General features: G+C 37.4%; 1 protein-coding gene across 3 annotated transcripts in view; it reads left to right on the top strand.

The window, feature by feature from the left end:
- ATXR2 (histone-lysine N-methyltransferase ATXR2) overlaps positions 1-24,965 on the top strand; it is a 250,198-nt gene that overhangs the window by 129,915 nt on the left and 95,318 nt on the right. For 2 of the 3 annotated variants that reach the window (XM_089825370.1, XM_089825372.1), the window contains 6 exons: positions 728-840; positions 1,034-1,065; positions 18,662-18,777; positions 19,229-19,316; positions 19,689-19,737; positions 19,902-19,998. In XM_089825370.1, the coding sequence (XP_089681496.1) occupies positions 728-840; positions 1,034-1,065; positions 18,662-18,777; positions 19,229-19,316; positions 19,689-19,737; positions 19,902-19,998 (495 nt within the window). The remainder of the gene's footprint in view (positions 1-727; positions 841-1,033; positions 1,066-18,661; positions 18,778-19,228; positions 19,317-19,688; positions 19,738-19,901; positions 19,999-24,965) is intronic. The other variant, XM_089825371.1, reaches the window with a different exon arrangement.

Here is a 24,965-nt window from a genome sequence, read left to right as displayed (position 1 = left end):
ATTAGAAGTCAATTGAACTGATAAACTATTATATAATCAACTGTAATAAACTAGTCTGTTGATGATGCAGTAATCAATATCAATATTATCACCTGCCATTAATTGTCATCTAATTTAGTGATAATAATTATTCAAAAACTTGGTTGTAACATTTAGTGGGGGCTGGATTTTGAGCTCTGTCCTCACAGCTCCAAATCAAATCAGGTATGTTGCTTGAGTACGTTTACAAATATCCTATTTCTCAATCAGTAAATTCAAATTGCTCCATGTGGATGTGCTCTCCATGCATGGAACAGTGGTACTGAACAAATAGTCAGAACTGGTGTTTATATTTACCTATTCCATGTGAAGTCTGCATGAAACTTTTTTGAGTTTTCTTATATTGTCACATTTCTTCTTTTTCATTTCTGTTTTTTAAATCTGATGAGAAACCACAAAATTAATTTGCAAGTTGCTAAAACTTGGAAGTTGAAATCAAGAGTTCTCTTCCATGTCTTCATCCAAGTCTCTGATGATGTTGATGTTTCTTTCATGTAATCCAAATATCCTTTGTAATAATTTGTATGCAATAATTTTATTATCTATGCTTTTTAAAATAAGAATAAAAGATTAGTTTTATTTTCGCTAGAATTCGTTTTACTTATTTAGTCATCACTTGATTATTTCATTCTTGGAGTTGATTGACTACCCTGATTCCTAACTCATCTTGAATTGAATATTGGTATAGCACATCCTGTGCTGAAGCTGCGTGGGAAGCTTTCCATTCATTACTTTGTACTGGGGAAAGATCTCTGTGTAAGAACAGAGCTGGACTATTAGATTTCAAACAACATGCGGATGGTATAATCCCATGTCCTCCATTTGTTCAAGATGCAGACTTCTTTTCAGAATGACTTTTGATTTGTAATAATCATTCATAGAAGTGGATTATTCCCTTTATAAGATCTCTTAATTTGTGTAAGAATCCTTTATTCAATTTTGTTTAGGTTTATAATTTTTCCATCTGATTCATTTGAATAGTTGATTCTTGCAGAGACAAACGATATTTTCCATGTTGCTGCTCAGGTACAAAAACAATCTTATCACTAGAACTCAATATGACAGATTACTGCAAAGTTTCCAGATACATTTAAAACTTAAAATGGTGGAAAAGAGTGGTAAATGGTTCAAGTATTGTAGCCAGATAACAGAGTAAATAAGGAAATTGTATGCAAATAATACCATGCTTGGTAAGGAGTTGCATATTATACTTGAGAAGTGAATAGTTTGTTTGTACAATCTTCTTAAGTTGCAAGTGTCTTGAAAATTATCTCTCAAACAATTTTACACAGGTCTTCCAGATATTTCTTTCTATATTTAAGAAAAATCCCAAGAAAAAAGTAAGAAAGCAAGAATGCATTTATATATGTCCATGTACACACACAACATCTGATAGTTTGTGTTGAGTAAATCTGTCTGTTAATAAATTATTGTGGGCGCTAGAGATCTGGAAACATAGCAAAGGAAGAATGGAATCAATGTCTTTTATTTTAAGATACTACAAGAGGTGGTATTTTCAATTCTCAAAAACTTGTGGACATCAAACAATATATCGATTGATCAAATTAATCTCCGAATGAAAACATCCTTGCATCTTTGTTAGTTTCTGAGCTGATGCTTATAACTTTTCCCCAACAACTAGTTTGAATTATTCCTGTTCTAACAATATGGTTTGCAAATTAATCAGCTAGCAACATAGATTTCATGCACCTTAACCTTTCTTTATACTGTCCAATCTATCTCAAAATTGATATCTAGTTTTTATTGATCTGTTGATGGGAGACATCTCAATGGATCAATAAAAACTAGATACAGACTCGTTCACAATTTCTAATTTCTTTGATTGCTGGCCATTGTGTAATGTCGCCAATATTTATAAAAGGACTCAATCAAGTTAATTAATTTAAGTTGTCCAAAATTAATTTATTCTCATAATGGCGACTTCAATTAATTTATTTAATTATAAAAAAAATGGAATATGATAATAAAATTATTGGACCCATTCAATTGTTTGCCAGAACCTAAGAGGTTGAAGGTAGTTTTGCAGGTTTGGTAGTGAGATATCCACCCTAGTTTGCAGTTGGAAATCATTTAGATATTTCACATTGTGCCTGCTTGAGATTGTACACATTTGTGATGTCTTCATCAGAAGGCAAATTTGCAGATAAATAAAGATATTTGTGTTTGGAGATCTATGAATCTATTAGGTGATTTTCATTTTGGTAAATAAATTCTGAAGAATAATGCTACTTTCGATTTCCTCTCTCTAATATTAGTGATTCAATTTAGTTTGGAGGTAGATGAGATTATTGGCTCGGACTTTAGATATTTAATAAATTATACCTCCACGATAAAAGGTTGAATCCTTGCCAAAGGTTACACTCGGCATTGAACTTAAGTTATTGGCATCAATATAGTCTTGGGTGATTAGAAAGTTTATGTGTGGAGAGGCGTATTTCATATGTGTTAAGGGATGCGATACATTTGTGATCCTTCATAATATTTATTAAGGTGATTGTGTATGTCCAAAGCTGATGCTGGCTTTAAACTAGTTTTGCAAACATTGGAGTTTAAGGTTTACACGACAATTTTGATTGGCGGTTGAGGCAATAATTATATTGGCACCTTTGTGAGCCACTCTTGATAATATATTTTGAAGGGGGTGTTAGCCGACTGGATGGTCCCGGCGGTGTTTTTGTAGCCAATGGGTAAATAGTTTGTAGCGGACATAATGTTTGTGGCCGACAGACTCCTTCAGGAAGGTTCGGTGGATAGTATTTATATCCCGTCTGGGATCATTGTAAATCATATTCTATCTACTATTACTGATCTTATGAAGCATAATGTATGTCTGGCATATGCGAATATAATTCTGCTGTTCTGTTCCATTGTCTGTATGTGTTGATTTCTTTACCAATACAGTAAACATTTGGCGTCGTTGCCTTATGAATCTGGAAGGCGGGAGGAATGAAGATTAATGCCAAATCAGCTTAACAAAGATCAGAATAAGGTCAAAGAAAAAGATGGAACCTGGACTGTGCAAGAGAATTTAATTTTGGCACAGCAAGCCGAACGCCGACGGAGATTTTAGAAGATTGCTGACGGAAACTGGAGCACTGAAGAATTGTTGGAGGAGACTCGACAGCGGGTGGAATTGGTGGAAGAAGCATGGGAGGAGTTCTTGAATTTGTGTTCGTCGAGGGAGGAAAATTCAGACGGAAGAGCATCAACTCGCACGGCTCGTAGTGCCGAGGGAGCACGAGTGTGGAGTGACCTCTTCGTTCGAGATAGACTTCCGCGGGAAACAACTTCAGAAGATCCGTCTTCTTCACCAAGGCTCGCAGCTGTCGACACCTCCGGTGTGGGAGTGTAAACCGCTGGTGTGGGAGTTCAGACCTCCGGTGTGGGAGTGCAGACCGCCGGTGTGGGAGTGCCGACCGCCGGTGTGGGAGTGCAGACCTCCAGTATTGTGATGGCGGGACCCAAAGAAAAGCTGTCGAAGTTTGAGGGTGATGGTATAGCCGACCCCATCCGACATTGTAAGACATGTGAGATGATCTAGCGAGCAAATGGAATCACAGATGCCAACGAATGGGTAAGGCGATTTCCGGCAACCCTACGGGGTGTGGCGATTGATTGGTTTTCAGATACGGATCCACAAAAGCTAAATAGCTGGGATAACATTAAAAAGGAGTTCCTGGCGGAATTTAAACTCTTGCGAGATGATAATGAAATCATAGTAGAGATTTTCAATACCAAACAGGGGAAGCACGAAACTGTCCGTGTCAACGCCAGGAGATTAAAAGACTTAATAAACAAAATGGAAAGCAAGCCGGTAGATGGATTGCAGAAAAGATGGTTCGTGGATGGTCTACGCTTGAAGTTGCGGAGGAAAATGAAAATTGTGCCATCGTCGTCATATGTGGACGCGTATAACAGAGCATTGCACCTTGAAAGTGAGCAAAAGACAAAGAAGAAAAAAACTAGCTCCTTTGATTCTGATGACGATGAGCCTGCCGGAGATGATAGCAGCGACGACGAAGGTAGCAACAAAAAGGTTCGTGCCCTACAGAAGGATATGGTTCGCATGATGGAGTTTAAAAACATGCAGAATGAGCCAAAAGGCAGTGAGCTGTGGTGCACGGAGTGTAAGACCGACGGTCATACTAAAGGATCGTGTCCAAAGAACCAATTCTGTGACATTTGTCAGATCATGGGCCATTCGACAAAAGAGTGCCCCTTTAACATGAAGACAAGAGGATCTCCGCAAGTGTTTCTCACACAGGAGGCTTCCCCGTCGGGCAGTAGCGGAAATACAAATAGCGCAGGTGCCACATCCGGAGGGTATAGGAATAATAACAGAGGGCAAAATAACAACAATGCAAACAATAACAATAATAATGGGAGCCGAAGTCGAACCTAGTATGATGCAAACGGACGATCGATCGTTCAATGCCGAACATGTAATTTGTGGGGTCATTTTGCGTGGGATTGTACAACAACAAACACACCAAAATTATTATGCAGATGGTGTGGACCTGGTGATCACGAAGATTCTAAGTGTCCAAAGTCTGGAGTAAACTTAATCACTATCGGCACGGATGTAGAGGAGGTTTTGGCAATTACACGGAGGCAAGCAGAGGAAAAGAGAAAATTGGGGGAAGCGCAGGCGAAAATTGCAAAGGCATCGTCGGCGAGGACATCTCAGTTGAAGGACATTACCGGCACCTTGGCAAGGAACTTTGCAGAACAAAACATTGTACGACAAATCTTACAAACGGAGATACCGGTCAAGATAAGTGACCTCCTTCTCACAATGCCCCAGTTACGGATGGCCATTCTGAATCATACACCATTTTCGAAAGCAACTAAGGACATAGGAAGGGACAATAGGGAAGTGATGACAACAGACCCAATGCTGTTGGCACTCACCTCCGGACAGCATCCGGCGGTTGTCGAGATGGGGATTTTGGAAAATGTTCTGACAGACACAATTGTCGACGGAGGGTCCGGCGTGAATGTGTTGCCAGAGGATACTTGGAAGAAGTTGGGAAAATTGACGTTGTCGCCACCTACATTTCAGTTGCTCATGGCAGACCAACATGGAATCAAACCGTTGGGAATCTTGAAAGCGCAACCAGTAACCATTGGTACGCAACCATTTTTATTGGATTTCGTCATCATTCCATTGAAAAGAAGAGGATATGATGCTATTCTGGGACAGGATTGGTTGGTGCAAGCAAAAGTAAAACATTATTGGAAACGAAATACCCTATCAATGGAGCGTGGAGGCAAAAGATTCATAATTGACCTGCACACACAAATGGTAGGTGAGGAGGCAGCATCGTCAAACTCAGAAGGTGAAGGCAATAGTGACGACGAAAGCAACGACAATGAAGGAAAGAGGAAAATGGAACCGGACGAAGAAGGAATATTGAGACTAGACGGAGGATCGAATGATGACGACTTAGACTCGGCCAATGGCCTTTACCATTGGCAAATAGAAGATTACGAACTCTTTCCGAGTTGTAATATGCTAAGGGTCGACGAAGGTGAGAAAAATGAGGAAAATGAGTGTCCGGAGGAATACAAAGAAGCAGATGATGCAAAGGAGGTTATGGCTGAAGAAGGGAAGGACATACAATACAAACCTAGAAAAAAGAAAAATTCCATCGTCCGGTACACAGTGAACGGACCGCACAAAAAGAAAAGAATGCATCGCACCATAGAATTGGTTAAAGGGTGTTGACAGCAAGGAAAGAAGCTAGATGCATGACAATCGCAAGCACAGTGGGCGACGGAGGTAACACAGAACAAACATAAGGTGTGGCATGACAAACTCAGTAGGTTTCAGCTAGGGCAGTTGGTACTCAAGTACGACGGTCGGGATGAAATCAAACAGGAAAGATTTAACGCAAGATGGGTTGGACCATATTAGACCCGGGAGGTCGGCGACAATCGGGTGATAAAATTGAAGACATTGGACGAGCAAGAGGCACCTCTGGTAGTCAACGGATTTAAATTGCAAATATATGGTGTCAGGAAGACTCCGTCGTTGTCACAGAATGGCCAGCTGACTCCGTTGTCATTGTAGAATGGCGACGCTTGGAGGCAAAATTGAGGTGTTGTCTTTCTATTTTATTTTATTTTTTGTCCAAAAAAAAAATAATAAAAAAAAAAAAAAAAAAAAAAAGAGTAGTAAAAGTCCCGCATGTGGCTCCCGCGGACATGTCCAGCGGGTAGCTGTCCGCAGACTGTCCCGCGGCAAAGGTCTGCGGATATGTCCCGCGGGTAGTTCTCGCGGCAGAGGTTTGTAGACATGTCCCGCAGGGACTCCCGCGGCAGAGGTCCGCGAACTGTCTTGCGGGTAGTCCCCGCAGACTGTCTCGCGGCAGAGGTCTGCGGACTGTCCCGTGGGTGGCTCCCGCGGGTAACTGTTCGCGGACTGTCCCGCGGCAGATGTCTGTGGACTGTCTCGCGGGTAGCTCCGACGAACTGTTCTGTTGGAGGTCTTCCGTAGCATGATCTATCTGTCTGTTTTCATTGCTGGAGGAGTGGTTTCAGCAAAAGATTGTTGGAGTTCTGTTTCTCATTTGCGGAGGAGAGATTGTTGAGTCTGTGTAGAAGATGGGTGTGCGGGGTTTTCTAAAAACTAAAAAAAAAAAAAAAAAAAAAAACGATAGATTCAAATTGTTCAGAATGAGTTACAGATGATGCCAAAGGAAAGGGGACGCATCCGTGGTTACCAGAAAGAGTCTGGAATCGGCAGAAAATGGCAGAAATGGTGTGTTGCCCCTTGGACCCCCAGTCATTGCGGATATTAGTCGTGGGAGTCTGACCAGTTGAGAAGAGTTGAAGTTGCTACGGGCATGGACTTTCTGTGTACCAGAGGCGCTGGGAGTAGGTGTTGGCCGGGAGGCTGTCTTGGTGGATGCATAGAGAGCTCTGGAGGAGCTGATCATCCAGTTGGAGGCAGTGCAGTGACACTTGGCTCAGGGTACCTAGGAATTGAAAACAGAGAAAGCAGCACGGGTGGCTATCAAGGTCAGCTTGAAGAGACAGTATTGTGTTAGCAGAGGCTACAGATGTAATGGGATGAATGTGGAAGTGATGTGACAGAAGCAGATTTTTTGTTGTAGTCACTCTGTTAATGTATTTTGTTTGTTAATTTGTCTCAGATATTTTGTTAGTCGTCAGGAGACGACTTTTCTTTTTGGGGGGGATGGTGTCAGTCGACTGGATGGTCTCGGTGGTGTTTTTGTAGCCGACGGGTAAATAGTTTGTAGCGGACATAATGTTTGTGGCCGACGGACTCCTTCGGGAAGGTTCGGCGGATAGTATTTATATCCCGTCTGGGATCATTGTAAATCATATTCTATCTACTATTATTGATCTTATGAAGCATAATGTATGTCTGGCATATGTGAATATAATTTTGCTATTTTGTTCAATTGTCTGTATGCGTTGATTTCTTTACCGGTACGGTAAACAGGGGGTAAACATTTATTCAAGAGAAGTTAGACAATATAAAGGAAGAGGCCTCAAGTCTATTGCAACCTTCAAACAAGGTAGACAAAGAAAGTCCCGAAATGAGCAAATCCTGAAAGGAGTAATTACAAATCTCTATCTTCCATAGTTAGCCTTACTGAAGTCTCCAACTAATTTGGAGGTAAAGCCCCCCAACAATAAACATGCCATCCCTCTAAGTTCTTAAAAGCCCCCTGAGCCAGATAATGTAATGTCCCCACTATATGGGACAAGTAATACTTGCAAACAATTTAACAATTATAACCCTCTCATTTAACCCCAATCTTAAGGACGTCTCTAGATCAGGCTTACTAGCTCATAGCTACCTCGTCATCTTCTTGGGAGCGCACCTCTTAATATTCTTCTTGGATGGGACATCCTCTATCCAAGGCCAATCACATATGCATATGTTGACAACATCAGAATATTCTAGAACATGGAGATTATCTATTGATTACCGGCCATGGTGGTCAGATGAAGATCTTAACATCTCACATAGCCCATGCTTCGAGTCTCACTAATCTCCATGGTGTCAATCCTATAGAATGACACAATATTATCCATTTCTCATCCAACCATTCATATAGGGTTACTTATCTCTCGCACTAGCACGGTAGCAATTTATACGAGGATCTCACTTCCTGCATAATATGAGGATTTTATAATTATTTAATCCATAAGAAATTATATTACAACTTATTAATTACTCTTATAATATTATCATTCTTTGAATTAGAAATTATTTTCCTAATATGTATAAGATTAAATCCTAAATATCTTTGTGAATTTCCCTTGATGTATATCCTATTCTTATCAATAATATAAAAGAAAAAATTATATAATAAATTTCTTAGATAAAAGATAGCATTTATTTTGATTAAATAAACATGTTACTTTGACATCATATACCTCCATAACTTACCCCCTATAATTTTGGGTCTTGTTTCTTCCTCCTTAATCGGTGGTCATATTAAATATGAATTTTTCCTTGGAAGCTCTTTATTACATTTGTATTATATGCCTATCTCCTCCATTATAAAATGGTATGTCCCACTTCATAGGATATTATATTATTATTATTCAATGGTGATGCCATTATAAAGATTGTTTAGTTGTGTCATAGTAGCCTTGGTAAAGGTGCAAATGGTGTGCTTTATCTAGCTAGTAGTAACCTGTATGCTTTTCCTCATTGAATGCTACGGTGGTGCAAAGTGTTAGAGTAAATAATTAATATCTAATTATTTATTCTATTGCTTAAGTTTACTTAGGTCATGCATTTATTTAATACTTTTGTATTTAATGCATGTAGTGGTTAGTTGTTGACAACTCGGGAGTTTGTTCCTTTTTTAGCATATTCCACTTTTTGTGGATGTGTGCTGAGTTGTCAATCTTATCTTCTCCCTCCTTCCAGCTTGTTCTACAAGCTTCCATGAGCTCTTTATATTCGAGCTCTCTCTCATTGTATCAGAACATCATCATATCATTTCTTATTGTAAATACATTTCTTATTGTGTTTGCATTTTTGGCTCTCATGTCCGTTTAGGGTTTTTGCCCGTGCTCCATGCTCCTCCCCTTCTATGGCTTCTCTTTGACAGGTTCGCATGCAGGTGATCTTGGCGTCTTCGGAGTTGGCTTTCCTCAACTCCAACATGGTATCAGAGCCTTCCTGCTGCTGCTTCGTTGAAGAAATTTTGAAGCCATGATTTGAAGTCACAAACCCTAGTTTGTTTGTGCAATTTTTCTTCAAATCAGGGGATCAGCAATTTTTTGGAGCACTTTGGGCCCGAACGGACATCACCATTGAATCCGGAAGGCCGTTTGCAGTCAGGATTCATATAAAACTTGTCGTTTTTGGAGACAGGGCAATTTTGGCGATTTTTTGAGGATCCCGGGTTCGCTGCCGTACGGATCGTACGGACGCAGCGCGGATTTTTTTAAAAAAAATTTTATTTCGAGCGCCGCCGCCGCGCCACCCGCGCGCCGCCCGCAGTGGCCGCAGCAGGCAGCGCCGCCCGCGCTCCGCCGCGGCTCCTCCCAGCTCTCAGCTCTGCGGCCACCTCCACCAGCGGCGCAACCTGCCTCCGCCGCCCTGCGGCCGCCTCCGCCCGCCAGCGCCGCTCCGACAGTGCAGCAGTTATTGCCCAGTCAGCGACACGTGGCGTTTTCTGCCGCGTCGTGTGACTGACACGTGGTAGGCGCGCCACGTGGCACATTGCCACGTGGCACCTGCCACGTCATCGTCCGTACTGCCACGTGGCAATGCCACGTGGCACTTCTTTTTTGCGGCGACGGCCTCCAAGCCGTCAAATTTAATCGCGTGACTTGCTGACGTCAGCGCTGCATCAGCCCTTGCATGCACCTCTCCTGATTCACTTTTGGACCTACTTGTGGTTTTTTGGCCATAACTCTTGCATACGGAGGTATTTTTTCGATCCGAAAGAAGCGCCGGAAAGCTGGTTCCGAGACGGAGATTTTGGTGCAGGTATTTTTAGGTTTTGATGCTTTTTTATTGCCTGTTTTTTCTGTTGAAGTCCGAAGTCCTGTTTTTAACTCCAGCATGCATATCTTTTGCGTCCCATGTCTGTTTTTGGAAAACTTTATATTTCTGGAAAGCTGGTTCTGTGTTCTTTTCAGAACTGTCGTCTTTTTTCCTCACTTTTGGCCTCTTCTCTTTCTATCATAGTTTTGGCGTTTTTGCTCTATGGTGAATATTTTGAGTGTTTTAGGCCCGAGGATCGTTTTCCTGGCATGGTTTGCTTTATTTTCGGCTGTACTTTCTTTTTGTTCAGCTTTTTTTCAGTTCTGATCATTGTAGCTATCTTTTTGAAGCACTTTTCTTTTTCGCACTGAGATAAGTTGTCACTTTTGCATTCTGGGAGTCATGAACGTTGTTTTGAGACAGGTGTACTTGCACTATTTTCATAAAGCACCATGGGGGGGATTATTTGTTTGCTGTTTTAGGCATTCTCCCTTTGTCAAGTGAGTGTCCCTTCCACGACATTAGCCCATGCAGAGTCAGTTAGACCGTGTCTTTATCGGTGTCTGTACTTCTTTCCTCTCTCCTCGTTCTTGGTTCGTTTGCAGAAGATTTTGGCTCACCTTCTCAGTTGCCTGTCATCACACCCCGTCTGCATTAAGGGGGGATTATGTTGTGTTCTAATGCATCCATGGTTCGATGGTTCGATAGTGTGAACTATGTATTCAGTGGTTGATCCTACATACAAGGCGATTGCAGTGGCTGGCTACCTATGCATTTCGGTGAGATGGATCATCTACCATATAGACATGCTCCGTTCGTGCCTTCTTCTTCCATGGAGGTTTCTTCAGATCAGCAGTTTGGCAGATTTGCGGTTCTTCATGCTTCAGTGATGCTGCTTCTTCATGATCACTCATTGTTCCTGTTTTAGGGGACATTTTCCCTAGTTGGAGACTTCTTCAGTTCTTCACTGGGTTCTCACCTCTTTTTAGGGGAGGGTTTTTCCCATGTGGTTTTCTCTCTTTCCCTGCTTACAGAGGTTTCATCTTCTTGCATTGTACTTGGGTACCTAAAATGGCCTCGTTGCCGGGACCCATTATGCATTTCATCTTAGCTTTGTGAGCTTAAGGCATTTCCCTAAGTTGCACTTAAGGGGGGGTGTTAGAGTAAATAATTAATATCTAATTATTTATTCTATTGCTTAAGTTTACTTAGGTCATGCATTTATTTAATACTTTTGTATTTAATGCATGTAGTGGTTAGTTGTTGACAACTCGGGAGTTTGTTCCTTTTTTAGCATATTCCACTTTTTGTGGATGTGTGCTGAGTTGTCAATCTTATCTTCTCCCTCCTTCCAGCTTGTTCTACAAGCTTCCATGAGCTCTTTATATTCGAGCTCTCTCTCATTGTATCAGAACATCATCATATCATTTCTTATTGTAAATACATTTCTTATTGTGTTTACATTTTTGGCTCTCATGTCCGTTTAGGGTTTTTGCCCGTGCTCCATGCTCCTCCCCTTCTATGGCTTCTCTTTGACAGGTTCGCATGCAGGTGATCTTGGTGTCTTCGGAGTTGGCTTTCCTCAACTCCAACACAAAGTACATACTAAATACCCATTTTATAATCAATGTGCCTTTTCTAACAAGGTCGGGTAATCACTTGTAGTCGTACCAAGCTATTCACTCTTTTTTTTTATATTGTTTATATTATATATTCCGCTTCTACATTACATATTTTGTTGTTCAGTGCCATGTCTTTAAATTGGTATTTTCTAAGTCCAGTACATTTTCTAAATATCGCCCATGCTTATGTTTGAAAGGAATTAGCCTTAATATATGTCTTCGAGTGGTTGCATCTTTTTTTAATGTCCCTTTCCTTAATTGTACCTTTTGGGAAATAAGAGATTAGTTAATAATGTTGTGAACTATATGTTAAACTATCAAACATATGTTTTTCATCCAAAGAGATTAATTGCCCAAAAGGTATACATGGGTGAAATTTGATATATTTTTATTTATTTATTAATGATTATAATATAGTTATATATATATATATATATATATATATATATATATATATATATATATATATATATATATATATATATATATATATATATATATATATATATATATATATATAACATAATTATTTATTATTGATATTTATTGTTTATATTATGAGAATGATATAATATTATTCATTTATATAACTTATGTAATAAGCGATATTTGCTAATATATAAATTTATATCAATCATAGTTCCAAGAATCACGGCGATTCATGCGATTCACGCGATTCGGCGATTCGATTCAAGCCAAACGATTTTTTGTGAATTGGTGATTCATGGCCGATTCACGATTTGATTCGGCCTTGCCGATTCCGATCCGATTCCGATTCTTGTTACTTTGATATCAATAATTGATAAGTAATTAATTATATATTCAAAGAAATGTATAATTTGGAATAATTCATAGATGCTTAAAAAATTATATTTTTGTATTATAAATATGTTAATCATGGCTCATGACAGATAATCTGCCACTTTGTTCCACTCCCTAGGAATATGGAAAAAAGAAATATAATCCAAGGAGCAACATAGATTCAAGATCTTTTAGCCACTAAGGGTAACTACCAATTAACTCTATTCAACTAACGATCATTCACCATGTCAACCACAATATGTGAATCAAACTCACAAATAATGCTCCTCCAACTAGAGAGCGTCCTCTCTCAACAACATTCAAAATATTAAGGGCCTCCATCAAATTATTAGAATGTTAAGTTTTGTAAGTAGAGAAAAGAAACATTATTATTGTCAGTGCCCCTACCAATGCCACTAGTTCTCGCATGACCTAGATTCTCCCGAGAAGATCCATCAATGTTAACTTTCAAAGCTCCCATAGGAGGAGGGAAGCACCTCCCCTCTATGTGAGTTTTCTATTTTGTCTATCTCTATCTCCTTTTGGTAGAATGACCCATCCCATTGTTGACTAGATTGAAACTCTTTACAACGACAACTAGATCACTAGAATCCATAGTTATAGTCATTTCCCATTTTGCTCAAATAGATTCCTAGAGCCTATTGATAATCTTTCTTCACATGAGAAAGCTCCCTATTTTAGAGCCTTGAAAGATTCTTTGATTCTTTTCTAACTATAAATTCTAGGTGATGAAAGTCAGGCCAAGTTCTTGAGGAAATTGAGGAAAAAAGAGGTCTTAGCTGGAAGGTGGCCTAAAGGTTCCCAAAAATCAACTAAAGAAGTGGCATGAACATAGGATCGATTCCACTGCACCACGGGTGTCAATTTTCTCTCAAGTAAGGATAGTGAAAGAAAAGGTGAAGATTACATGCTTCTTTCTTTTATGAAGAACACATATAAAAGGGCCTTTAAAGCTTTTCTTTTTCAAAATCTCCCAAGCGAGGCACTTACTTTGGCCAACTAGCTAAAGGAAAATGTTGCACTTAGGGCAAGAGAAATTATTCCAAACTTGCTCCCACCAAGGCACACCTCCCCAACTATGCAACTAATTATCCAAAGCTAAGTAGCTAGAGGCAACATAAAATTTGTACTTTGAATATGGACACCAAGCTAAAACATCCTCTTAGCATGAATCCTAATGGTATTCCTATGGGGGAGTATTCTAGCATTTTTGGAGACATGATTTAGAGGTCGTGTGTTGCATTCATGACAAAGTTTGTCATTGATGTTAACATATATGTTATTCTATGAAGATTGACAGAGCAGTAGATAGAGATTGGTTTAGCATGGTTCATGGAATGAAAATCAGCTTATGTGCAGTTGAGGACTCATTCTATAGAGTGTCTAGATGGTACAGCTATGTGTGTGTATGGAAATGTGAAGACTTGCTCGAGTTATAGAAGATTTGGTAAAGACAATGTTCTGATAGAGTTCCTAAGAAGTAGTTGCTGATGTTTGGATTATATCTCCTAACAGAGATAGAATCTGGTTGAGCACATTTAGACAAATTAAGAAGACATGCCGAAGATGGCCTAGTTAAGTGAGCAAAGTCAGATGTGTTAGATGTCATGATAATTTATATTTCAAGATGGACTATCTTATGTGTAGCATTGTAACATGTATGACATTGGAGATTCTATTTTTATCCTAGGATCAAAATCGTTATTTGATAGACCTCATTTAAATGTTGTCCTGGAGTGTCGGTAATGTGATAACTCATAGTGTTAGAAATCCTCACTACAAGATGATGTCATCGCAAATTCCGATCATGAAATACTTATGACCAATCCTCTTTTGCTAAGAGGGAATGTTGAGAATGTAGCTTTGTTCAGATTGAAGCATGTAATGTGTTATTAAGTTGTCACATATATGTGAATTATAATTATACACACACACACACACATCTATGTTGAGTGAAAAATTAATAATATAATATATACTCAAGTGCTCCAAGAGAATATCCATTATTAGGTTTCATGAGTAAGTCTATGGTGATATCTTTCCTCATTCTTTGCACAATATCAAACAATGTTTAAGACCGAATGAATCGGTGTCTTGTTAAGGGATTAGCTATGGCCATGTAGAGCCATGACTCTTCGTAACATAAGTCACGGAGGAGTCATGTCCCTACGTGGACATAACTGCTCCACAATTATATAATTACATACAATTGATGCTTTTTGGGAATGAATCAATAACCGTGGTATTACATTTCCTTCAGCAAAGCACACGGTTGAACCCCTTACTTAGTATCATTCAAAGCAGCATATTATCAAGTTCATCATTGGCATATTTATTTTCAGCAGCATATAAACTCTGATTCAGTATATAGTTTAAATATATGTTCTATTACATCCCAAATTTTTGACCTAATTTTAAACTTGTTCATAACCGTTGGATTTAATGAATTATTCTTTCATGATCATGTGAAATAGGTAGTTATTTATAAACGTTGTATTAACTATGAATGAAGATGGTCGTTAACCAATAACTGTTATTAGGTGATTAGCAGTTGTTTTATTTAAGATAACGATTAATATGTTTTTATGAATTATTATTATGGCAGAAGTGTTTATATGGGTGAATGTAGGAGAAGATGAAGATGGGGGGAAGCATTGCTAAACGAGATCATCGGAATGAGATGTTCACTTAAGTTCAGTCATCAGTATTGACATGTATGACCTTAAACTTCTTTGGAAAGGACGCAATGACTTGATCACAGGATACATTTTTGGGACCGCATAAGCTATTAAGAAAAACATAAAATAATCTAAATTAAAATATAATACATACGTCAAGAGATTTTAAATTGATCTTCATCATATTATTATAATAAATACTTACATATGTACACATAAATATAAAAGTGAAATGGCACCAATAAATTATAATAACGTAATTTAATGATGTCACCCTATTAATATACTTACATGAACGTATGTAAGTATACATTATAATAATAAATGTTTGAAACTATAGTCTTTCCAACTCTTCCTTCCAACCTTTTATTTTTTTCTTCCCTTTCTTTTCTTAATCAATTTAAACACTTGGTAATTCGAATTGACATATGTTATATAACTGGCGGAAGCCAAGAAAGCACGACTTTCCTTTAACTTAAGCCGTGTATGAAGTTCGGCACTTATTATTTATGCTCAATTGCCTTAACGTTCAGACTCATTCATTGATAGTTTTTCTGCATATCTGAACTTTCTTTCTTACTGCATTTCTTATTTCATATTACCATCTCCAGCACCCGTATTCATACAAACCCATGAGCCGAAGTCTCATTCTCCCTTCCAGCCTAGGCGTCCATATCAACAGTATTTCTGCTGCATGTACTCGGCTTTTTGGAAGTATTCCGCATTGATACGTTTGCAACGCCAAAAGGAGAGTAGATTCCCAAATCAGATAGCAGGGATTTAGACATATCCAGTGTATACATCAGGTCATGTTTTGACATTTCAGTATTATTATTATTTTTTAATGCTTTCCAAAACAGCCAGTTAGAAATCTGGGATTTTCTTCTTTCCAAATATATTTTTCAAGATACAATATAAGTTTTGCTACTTATTCAACATCCTTTTTTATCTGCCATTCCCTTAAATCTCATAGTAAATTAGATGCCACCCTTATGTAAGTTTTTTTTCACATACAATAAAATCTGCAAAACTATCCAATGAATAATGCTGATCTCAAGAACAAGTTTTATGTTGTCACAAATTATGATTAAAGATATTAAGAGTAGAATGCTCATGACTTTTTCAAAACACTTGGGATTTACCGGCAATGTAGCCATGGAATGGTGAAGAGGTGTTAAAAGAGTAGAGAGCTCATAAACTTTTTAATGCACTTGGGACTCACCGTCTGGTAGCCATGAAATGGTGAAGAGGTGGAATAAATCTGCAAGAAAACAAGGAGAAATTAGACATGATTAACTTAAAAGAAATATAATAGCTCATGCTTATCCTTGTAATGGAACCTGTTCTCAAGTCGAGCGGTGGTGATCGGGTCAATGAACCCATCGGAAATCCTTGGCCAAGGTAGTTTATAGGCATGTTTGCCATCTAATGATCACTTGATGTCAGTAGCGCTAGTTATGTAAGCATGCTCGTTTCATAACTAAACAGACATTCAAAACACCAGGATGCTCAGGTGCCTGGACTGAAGAACATCCCAAGCCCGATCCTGAGGTAGGGAGGGCCATTCTAATTTAATAGAATGTGTGGGATAAGTGTGGTCCGAGGTTGGGAGGTTAAGCCTATGTGAATGCTTCTCCTCTCACCAATGTCGAGACTTGCACAACCAGCTAAAGATCCTCCGATGATGCATGTATGTTCGTTCTTTTCTTGTTTAGCATTTCCTTTACTTGTTAATCAGTTGATCATAAATACAGATATGATAGTTAGTCGTTAATCAACTTATTTCAGCTGAATATGATTATAGTTATGAATAGTTAATCATTGATCTAGTTATTTCAATTGAATATGATTACAGTTATTTTCTGTTGATCATGTATACAGCTATGATAGTTAGTCGTTAATCAATTTATTTCAGTTGATCATGAACCACAGTTATGAATAGTTAATCATTGATCTTGAATATGATTACAGTTAATTTCAGTTAAACGTTGAAAGCAGTTAATATCATGGGAAAGGGATTCAGTTATCTACAGATAATGCTGGGAGTTTTCAGCTAAAACCATCTATGAATTAGATATGGAAATCCGTTTGTCACATGTTCAGTTAGTATATTACTGCATTCACAGTCAATATATATATATATATATCAGTAATATTCTGATAAGAAATTGAATTAAAAGATTGAAATTTTATTCTCTAACAAATATGTGATGCATTTTATTAAGATCCACATTGCAATGCAAAGCTCAGGTTCATTATTTCTGTATTATGTTGCATGCTTAAAAACATTGTAAAAATTGAATTTTTAAGAAGTTAATCGGTCAGTTTACTTATCTGGGGTATTACTTGAATAGTTTAATTATTAAATTCAAGAGAGAGTTTTATTATTTAAACATTCTATATATAATTGCTCGCATTTGTTCTGTTGAAGATTTGTGGTTTTCAGTTTGTGTGTGTTTAATTTGATTTTGAAAAAAATTCTGATTTGCCTTCTCAAATGAGAATGCTGTGTACATTTCCATATGTATGATAGGTTTATGTTAATAATACTGTTGTTTCAAATAACAATTGTTAATTATTACATCTAACATATTACTCAACTTGAGTTTGTCTCTTGGCCAATCATTGCACCTCTGAATTTTGTGCAAGCTAGTATTACTACAATATGCTACATGAAAGTTATTCATAGTTTACAGTAGGCAATCCTATATAAAACTGGAAATTGTCATGATGAAATAGGAGCTTAGGAACATGCACTTGAGTGTTCAATTGTAATTAAAGTGTGTAGCTTCTGACAATAAATTGCTTGAGCACGAGCTAGTCCCGTGTTCAATAACAATAACATCGCCTATATAATATGCACAAAAAACAAGATGTATGCACACAAGAAAATATAGGATACCAAATGATCGTATTAATGTGAATCATATACATTAATATCTTTCTTTTGCTTCTAAACTACCTCTTCAATCCAAAATTTGACGTTGGTTTGTGCAAATTTCATGTTTCATTTCAAAATATGTTAAATCATCTTTGATACTGGAAAATTGAAATTTTGTATGGTTCCAAATGCTTACGAACGTGATCCTTCATAATAGAATTGGAAAATTCTATGAGTTGCAATCGTAATTGGGCATGTCTGTACAAGAATTGTATCATTTTATAAGAAGCGCTCTTCTGAATGACAACTAGCTCAGGCTATAATATAGTTGGTTGTGATTAGTCCATTATGTCACTTGTAGTCACATTTTCATTCAGTTGTCTGTTGTGATGCAAAATATTATGTTGTTTGTGTTTGTCTGTAGAATGTGAGGATTGCAAATAAATAAAAGAGTTTAAAAGAAATGGTTAGTTTTTAGTTCCACATTCATCTTTGGACTTATTTCAAAGATTTCCTACATAGTGGAATTATGATTGGAATATATGCAGTTAAACTTGTGTTTATATAACCATTTATGGACTTATAGTATGCTTATATTGTTTCACTTTTGCAGGTCATTTCTACAGTCATTCTTAAAGGTAGAAAGGCGAAAGAAAATCTTCATAAGGGTTTGAATTGGTCTGAAGTATTGAATATATCGGAGCCGTTTTCCATGGGATATAAGAAATTGTATGCTCGGAACCTTATCAAATTGAATGATGCCTACAAGGATTTGCACACCATAATTTAGTCAATGCCAAAATCCTCTATGATAAGTGTGTGCATATATTCATTGACAATAGCCCCAAAATGCATAATGACAGTTTCATTGATTGGGTGCTGCCAACATAAAGGAATCGTCTCAACTATTGTTTTACATGAAGTCTTCATAGTGTGTTATTTGATATTGTAGTATTTTCTTCTATTGTTTGTGTTGTTGAAGGACTGTCTCAACTATAGTTTTTGATAAATTCTTTATATTGTCTTGCTGAGCATTTATGATTTTTTCTATGGTTTGTATTGTTAATATAATGTTTTGATTTGTAATTCATAGCGCATATGGAATAAGTAATAGCATAGGTAATTTTGAAATTAAAAATCTACCATGTTCAATTAAGTAGGCAATTGCATTTGCTTGCAGATGGTGGGAGTGTGTTGCATTACCGGAAGATATCGATCCCATTGAAGAGTCTGAATTTAGAAAGGAAATGAAGGAACTTGCATGGACAGTAAGATTATCTTTATGCATTTGCCAGTTGAAATATCCAAGGGCATACATTAGTGTTGCTTTAGTACATTAACAGAACATTTGGCTCTATATATCTGCTCATTTCTTTTCAAATAAGAACCAGTTTGTCATTAATGAGGATGCCAATTGAGAAATCAAACTATTATGACCTGGTTTAACCTCTGGATCTTGCCTTGCTGTCTTGTAACAATAGGTGACTCCTGTGATTTAGCTTGAAGTGATGCTAATATTTGTTTTTCCGTGTGCTGTGCTTAGTGTTCTGAATCCTGATTTATTATGGTAGATCTATGGAAATGGAGACATATCATAGTACATAAAAATCTCTTTTCTGATATTCAATCTTTCACTGCAGTCCTTGCAACTTCTCAAAGGAGCAATTTTTGAAGAAGAATATGCACCACGTATCCATTTGTACAGCAATAGAAATTAACTTCCATAAGGCCAGATGTTAATTATGACAGACAATTTCAAAAGGATTCTTTGAAATTTTGAAACCATATTTGAATATCCTGCTAGTTGTAGCTATGAAATTTCATTCAAATACCTTTCTCAATATTTCTCACAGGCTTGGCCTCATTCTTTGTTTTCTATAATTCACTTTCTGAAGTATTTTCTCTTCAAGTCTATGGGAACATCATTGGCATGTTTGAGTTAAATAACCTGTAAGTTACTCTCTGAACTTTTTGGTTTGGTTATTATTAGTTTTACTTAGAAGCAATTGAACAAAAAGTACATTTTTTTCATTAGAAAGATCTCAAGTGGAAAGCTATTATTATTTGTTGAAAACATAAAAAAATAATGCTTTATCTATTGATTATATCATAGCATGCAAACTCTTTGAGTACTCCCCGAGTTGCTGAGTACTCTCTACTTTATTTGCTAAGCGAGTACTCAGAAGTTTAATTCTTGTGTTTTTATAGACACAAAAAACCATACGTAAAAATGTTGATGCAGTTAAAATGCTGGTTAATGTGTTTTTTCACGTGCTGTTTTTGCTTTAAAACTATACATTTTCTCTTTCAAGATGTCAATTTGTAATTTAATACATTTTGTAATCGAATTTTACAAAACAAATATGTTTCTTTAAGAGATAGTAAGTTTTATTTATTTCTAAGTGAAGTTTTCATTGAGTTTTCTCCGAGTTTTTGCTGAGTTGAAAATTTTGGGTTTGTTGAGTACTCTCTAAGTGTGAGACTGCAAACTATGGATTATATTATAAAATGGAAAAAATCATAAATGAAATTACATGTGAAATATTGCAGTCTCCTTAATTATTCTTTTCATTTCAATTTTTTTTCTATATATCAGCTACAATATATTATAGGTAACAATGTTAGTTCTATCAAAAAAATATGTGATGAAAAGAGAAAGTAAGATATTATGTTAAATGCAATTTTATAAATGAAATTAAATGTGAAATGTTGTCCCTTTTTTTCTTCATTTCATTTCAAAATGTTTCCTACATATTAGTTGCACCATATTGTTAATAGCAATGTGTAAAGTTCCCAATGGTACTCAACTTGCAAAAAAGAAAAAGGCATAAAGGTTATTGCATAGGGAAGGGCTAAATGGCTGTACTATGCATGGACAAAATGTTTGTACAAGTTGACAAGATGATGTACGGCTGATCGGATGGCGTAGCATTGGTAGGATGGCCTACAAATGGCAAGATGGCATATGGATGGCAGGATGGCATATGGACGATAGGATGGAAGGATGGCGTATAGATGTCAGGATGGCGATGTACGAAGAGAACTGGGAAGGGTATGGACTGTGAAATACAAATGTTTGATAATCACAAATATACTGAAGATATAAAGAATCCTCCAAATGCATAGAATGAATGTTGAAAACCAACGAGTTGTACTTGTCCTAGAAACAATTATATTTGCAAATAAAGATGGTGCTCGAATTTGCTAGATCCAAGTAAAGTAATGTAGGAACGAAATAGGGTTAGGGTTGAATCCCACCAAAATTGAATAGCCAAGTAGGGAAGGTCTTTCACTTTTGAAATGGCGAATAATAGTAGAACTCCACAAAATTCACAGACATAATAAAATAAACCAAGTCACATACCTAGAACAACTAACTCTATGAACATATATACCCTGTGGGAGGAAAATTCTCAAGCGAGAAACAATGTGTTGGCTCATGACACAACAAACACCTATGCCTATAGAAAATTAAAGATGGGCCTGAGATTTACATAAATCAGTTGAGACCCCAAATAAAATTATTATTAATGACAGGGATATTACAATCCTCCCATCCCAAAAATTTGTTGCCCTCAAGCAATTGCAAATCCAATTGTTGAAGATCTCCTGTGATCAACTTCTTCAATTTAGGTTTAGGCACCAAGTAGATTTTATCACCATAGTAAATGATATCATTGTTCACCTTGTATCTATCATCCTGTATATAGCCATCCATCAACTAACATGCAAAAGTGTTTTTGGAGTACTCGACCAACAAATGAGCTCGCCAATCATTCAAAGAATGGGGTATAGCATTGAATGTCATGTTTTTACTTGCCTCCATACTATTGAAGTTAGATGTTGTGATCATATTTTGTTTAAAAATTGCTTGGATCTTCTTGATTGTGACTTCCCCCAATCCTTTATTTGACATTCCTCTTAGCAACATCTTCTTGCCATCTGTCTCAAATGAAAAGTTCATGCTCTTGAAGCTTTGGGTATACTAATGAATGGTCTCCATCCATTGGATACCCAATATGATATCCATGTCAACCAAATCTATGATAAAGAAGTCATTTGTCAGGGTATAGTTTCCCATGGTAATGTTGAGCTGTGGAATCACACAAGTGCAAGGTAACAAAGTTTCTCCCGTAACCTTAACCTCAAATCCTTATTAGCAACCACTTATAAATTTATGAAATTGGGTGTGGTGCCACTATCAATCATGACTGTGACTTGTTTTCTATGAAGTGTGCCATGGACCCAGAAGATACTACTTCCAACCATTTTAGTGAGGATAGCAATGGAACCCCCTTTTTGTATGAGTGCATTTATTAGTTTCTTCACTAGGCATTTTGGATACTTGACCTTCATCATCATCAGGAAACACCTCAATGTAATGAACTCCCTCTTCCCAAGACAATGGTGGCCCAGTCCCCAAGGCTCCTTCCAAGCGAAACAAAGCTTTCTCCTCCAAAGCTCTTGCTGATAGTCTTCATCCAGCGGAGGCTTTTTTAGAATTGGATCCTTGTCTTTGTCTTCCTGTGGGGGAGGTATTGGAGTAGCTATGCAGGTTTTGGAAGAGATTCAACCATGTCACGCACCATTTTAATAGCTTCATTGAGTGTGCACGTGTTGAACCCTTTGATCAACCTCTCAAAGGTTCCCTTAGCCCATCCATGAATAACACAATCCAACGTCTCTTGGAGATGTCCCTGACCAAAACTAATAGCCTTTGGAACTTTGTGATGTAATTGTCTACAGTACTTGTTGGACTTAGCTGTGCTAGATCTTTGAAGTTTAGTTCAAGGTCCTTCCTGTCAAAACGGTTGATGAGTCTCTTGGTGAACTCGGTATAAGAGGTCACTTGGTTGTGGTCGAGAGCGATCTGTCGGTGATGTTAACATTCATGCGCCACTCCTTCCAAATGGAGTGCGGTGAACTTGATTGCTTCTTTGGGCATTGAGTTGAGCTGAAAATAAGTGTTCACCTTTAGAACCCATGCTTTTACGGTAATTGCTCCAGATCCATCAAATGCTGCTAAGTCCACTTTTCCGATGTTTCTCCTACGGTCATCATTAAATTAACTAGTATTTCCCCCGCATGAATATCTCATTCTTAGATCAACATATTCTTTGTAGGATATATCGCCTTCCATATTCATGTTCCTCTAATCTTCTCAAAGTTTTTCTTGCATTTCTTGGAAGGTGTGCTCTCGTTCGTTGCATAGTGCTTTTGTCCTTGGAGGGAAGATTGGTACCAAGGTCGAGAGTTTATGGTTTGTCCTTCCCATAACAGAGTTGTTGCTATGCCCATTTTTTTCTCCAATTGGTTTTCCCTCAGTTAATTTTTGTAATGTTTCTTGCATAAGCCATTGGGTTTTGTTGATCTAAATTTGGTTTTTGGTGAGCTCTCTTAGAAGATTCATGACTTTTGCTGTAGGATCCTTTGGATCCCCATTTTACCAGCGAAGTGATCTCGTCTTCTTCTTTGCGTATACACTTGCATTCACTTCCATAGGCTCGCAGAATCACTGGCTCTGATACCACTGTAATGTTCCCAATGGTACTTAACTCATCAATAAGCAGAAGGCATAAAGGTTTTTCCGTAGGACAAGGCTATGAGATTGTACTGTGCATAGCTAGAATGGATGTATAGGTTGGCAAGATGGCGTACGACTGGCAAGATGACATACTACTAGCAGGATGGCGTCTAGCTGACCGGATGACAGGACAATGTATGGATGACAGGATGACGTACAGATAACGATGGACAAAGAGAATTGGGAAGTGTATGGACCGTGAAATTACAAATGTTTAACAATCATAGCTATGCTCAAGACATAGAGAATTTGCCACAATGCACATAATGAATATTGAATACCTACGAGTTGTACTTGTTCTAGAAACAATTATATTTGTAGATAAAGGTGGGGCTAGAATTTTCTAGATCAGAGAAAAGTAATACAAAAACAGAATAGGGTGAGGGTTGAATGCCACCAAAACTGAATAGCCAAGTAGGGAAGGTCCTTCACTTCCGAAATGGTGAACAATAGAAAAATTACACAGAATTTGAAGATATGATAAAATAAACCAAGTCGCATACCTACAACAGCTAACCCAATGTACATATATATATGCCGATGGAGGAAAAGTCCCAAGGGAGAAATGTGTCAACTCATGACATGACGAACACCTTTGCCTATGGAAAATTAAAGATGGGCTTGAGATATACATAAATCAATCAATCGGGACCCCAACTAAAAGTTATTATTTTATTTTTATTTAATGATGGGGATATTGCACAGTGTTACTTCTCATAAAAACAAGGTAACTATGAGAAAAAATGAATGTAATTAATTACATTAATGTCCAAAGATGGCAAAAACTAGGCCAATGTGACCAAAGATTACAAAGTTGATAATAGGAAGTTTGAGGAAGAGAGAACCCTAGATTTAAAATAATAAAACTATATATGACATGGAAAAAGCACAAATAGCAATGAAGGGTGACTAATAGTGTGATAAACATGTTCTTGTAAAGAATGGAAGAAAATTTCATCGAATGTTCTTGTCTGTGTTTGAAATGGAGGGCTTGTCTGAGCCATCCTTGCTCATTATGAGATATGATGCTAGTTAGGGAGTATAATAGGTCAAAAGGCTACACCGGGATAGCCTATGTGGAGCATAACGACTTTGTTTAGAAGCTACCCTAACACACAAGGCCCATGTAGTTTTCGTAGTAGGAAAAAAGTTTGTAATATTGAGTTTCTTCTTGTGGGAAAGATCCCAAATAGGATGCCAAGGCAATTTTTGATGATTTGTCTGAATTCTTCCTTTGACCAGCATTTCAAACAGGTAATCTATTTTTTTTGGACTTTTTGCAATTTGTGATCTTTCTGTTGTTTTCTAGTTTCTTTTGTCTATTTTTAATTCT

Source organism: Cupressus sempervirens, chromosome 4 (assembly GCF_028749045.1).
Source record: "Cupressus sempervirens isolate cs-2001-9-10 chromosome 4, ASM2874904v1, whole genome shotgun sequence".
NCBI lineage: Eukaryota > Viridiplantae > Streptophyta > Pinopsida > Cupressales > Cupressaceae > Cupressus > Cupressus sempervirens.
Note: the sequence above shows the minus strand (reverse complement) of the source record. Positions and strands in the feature narration are given on the sequence as shown.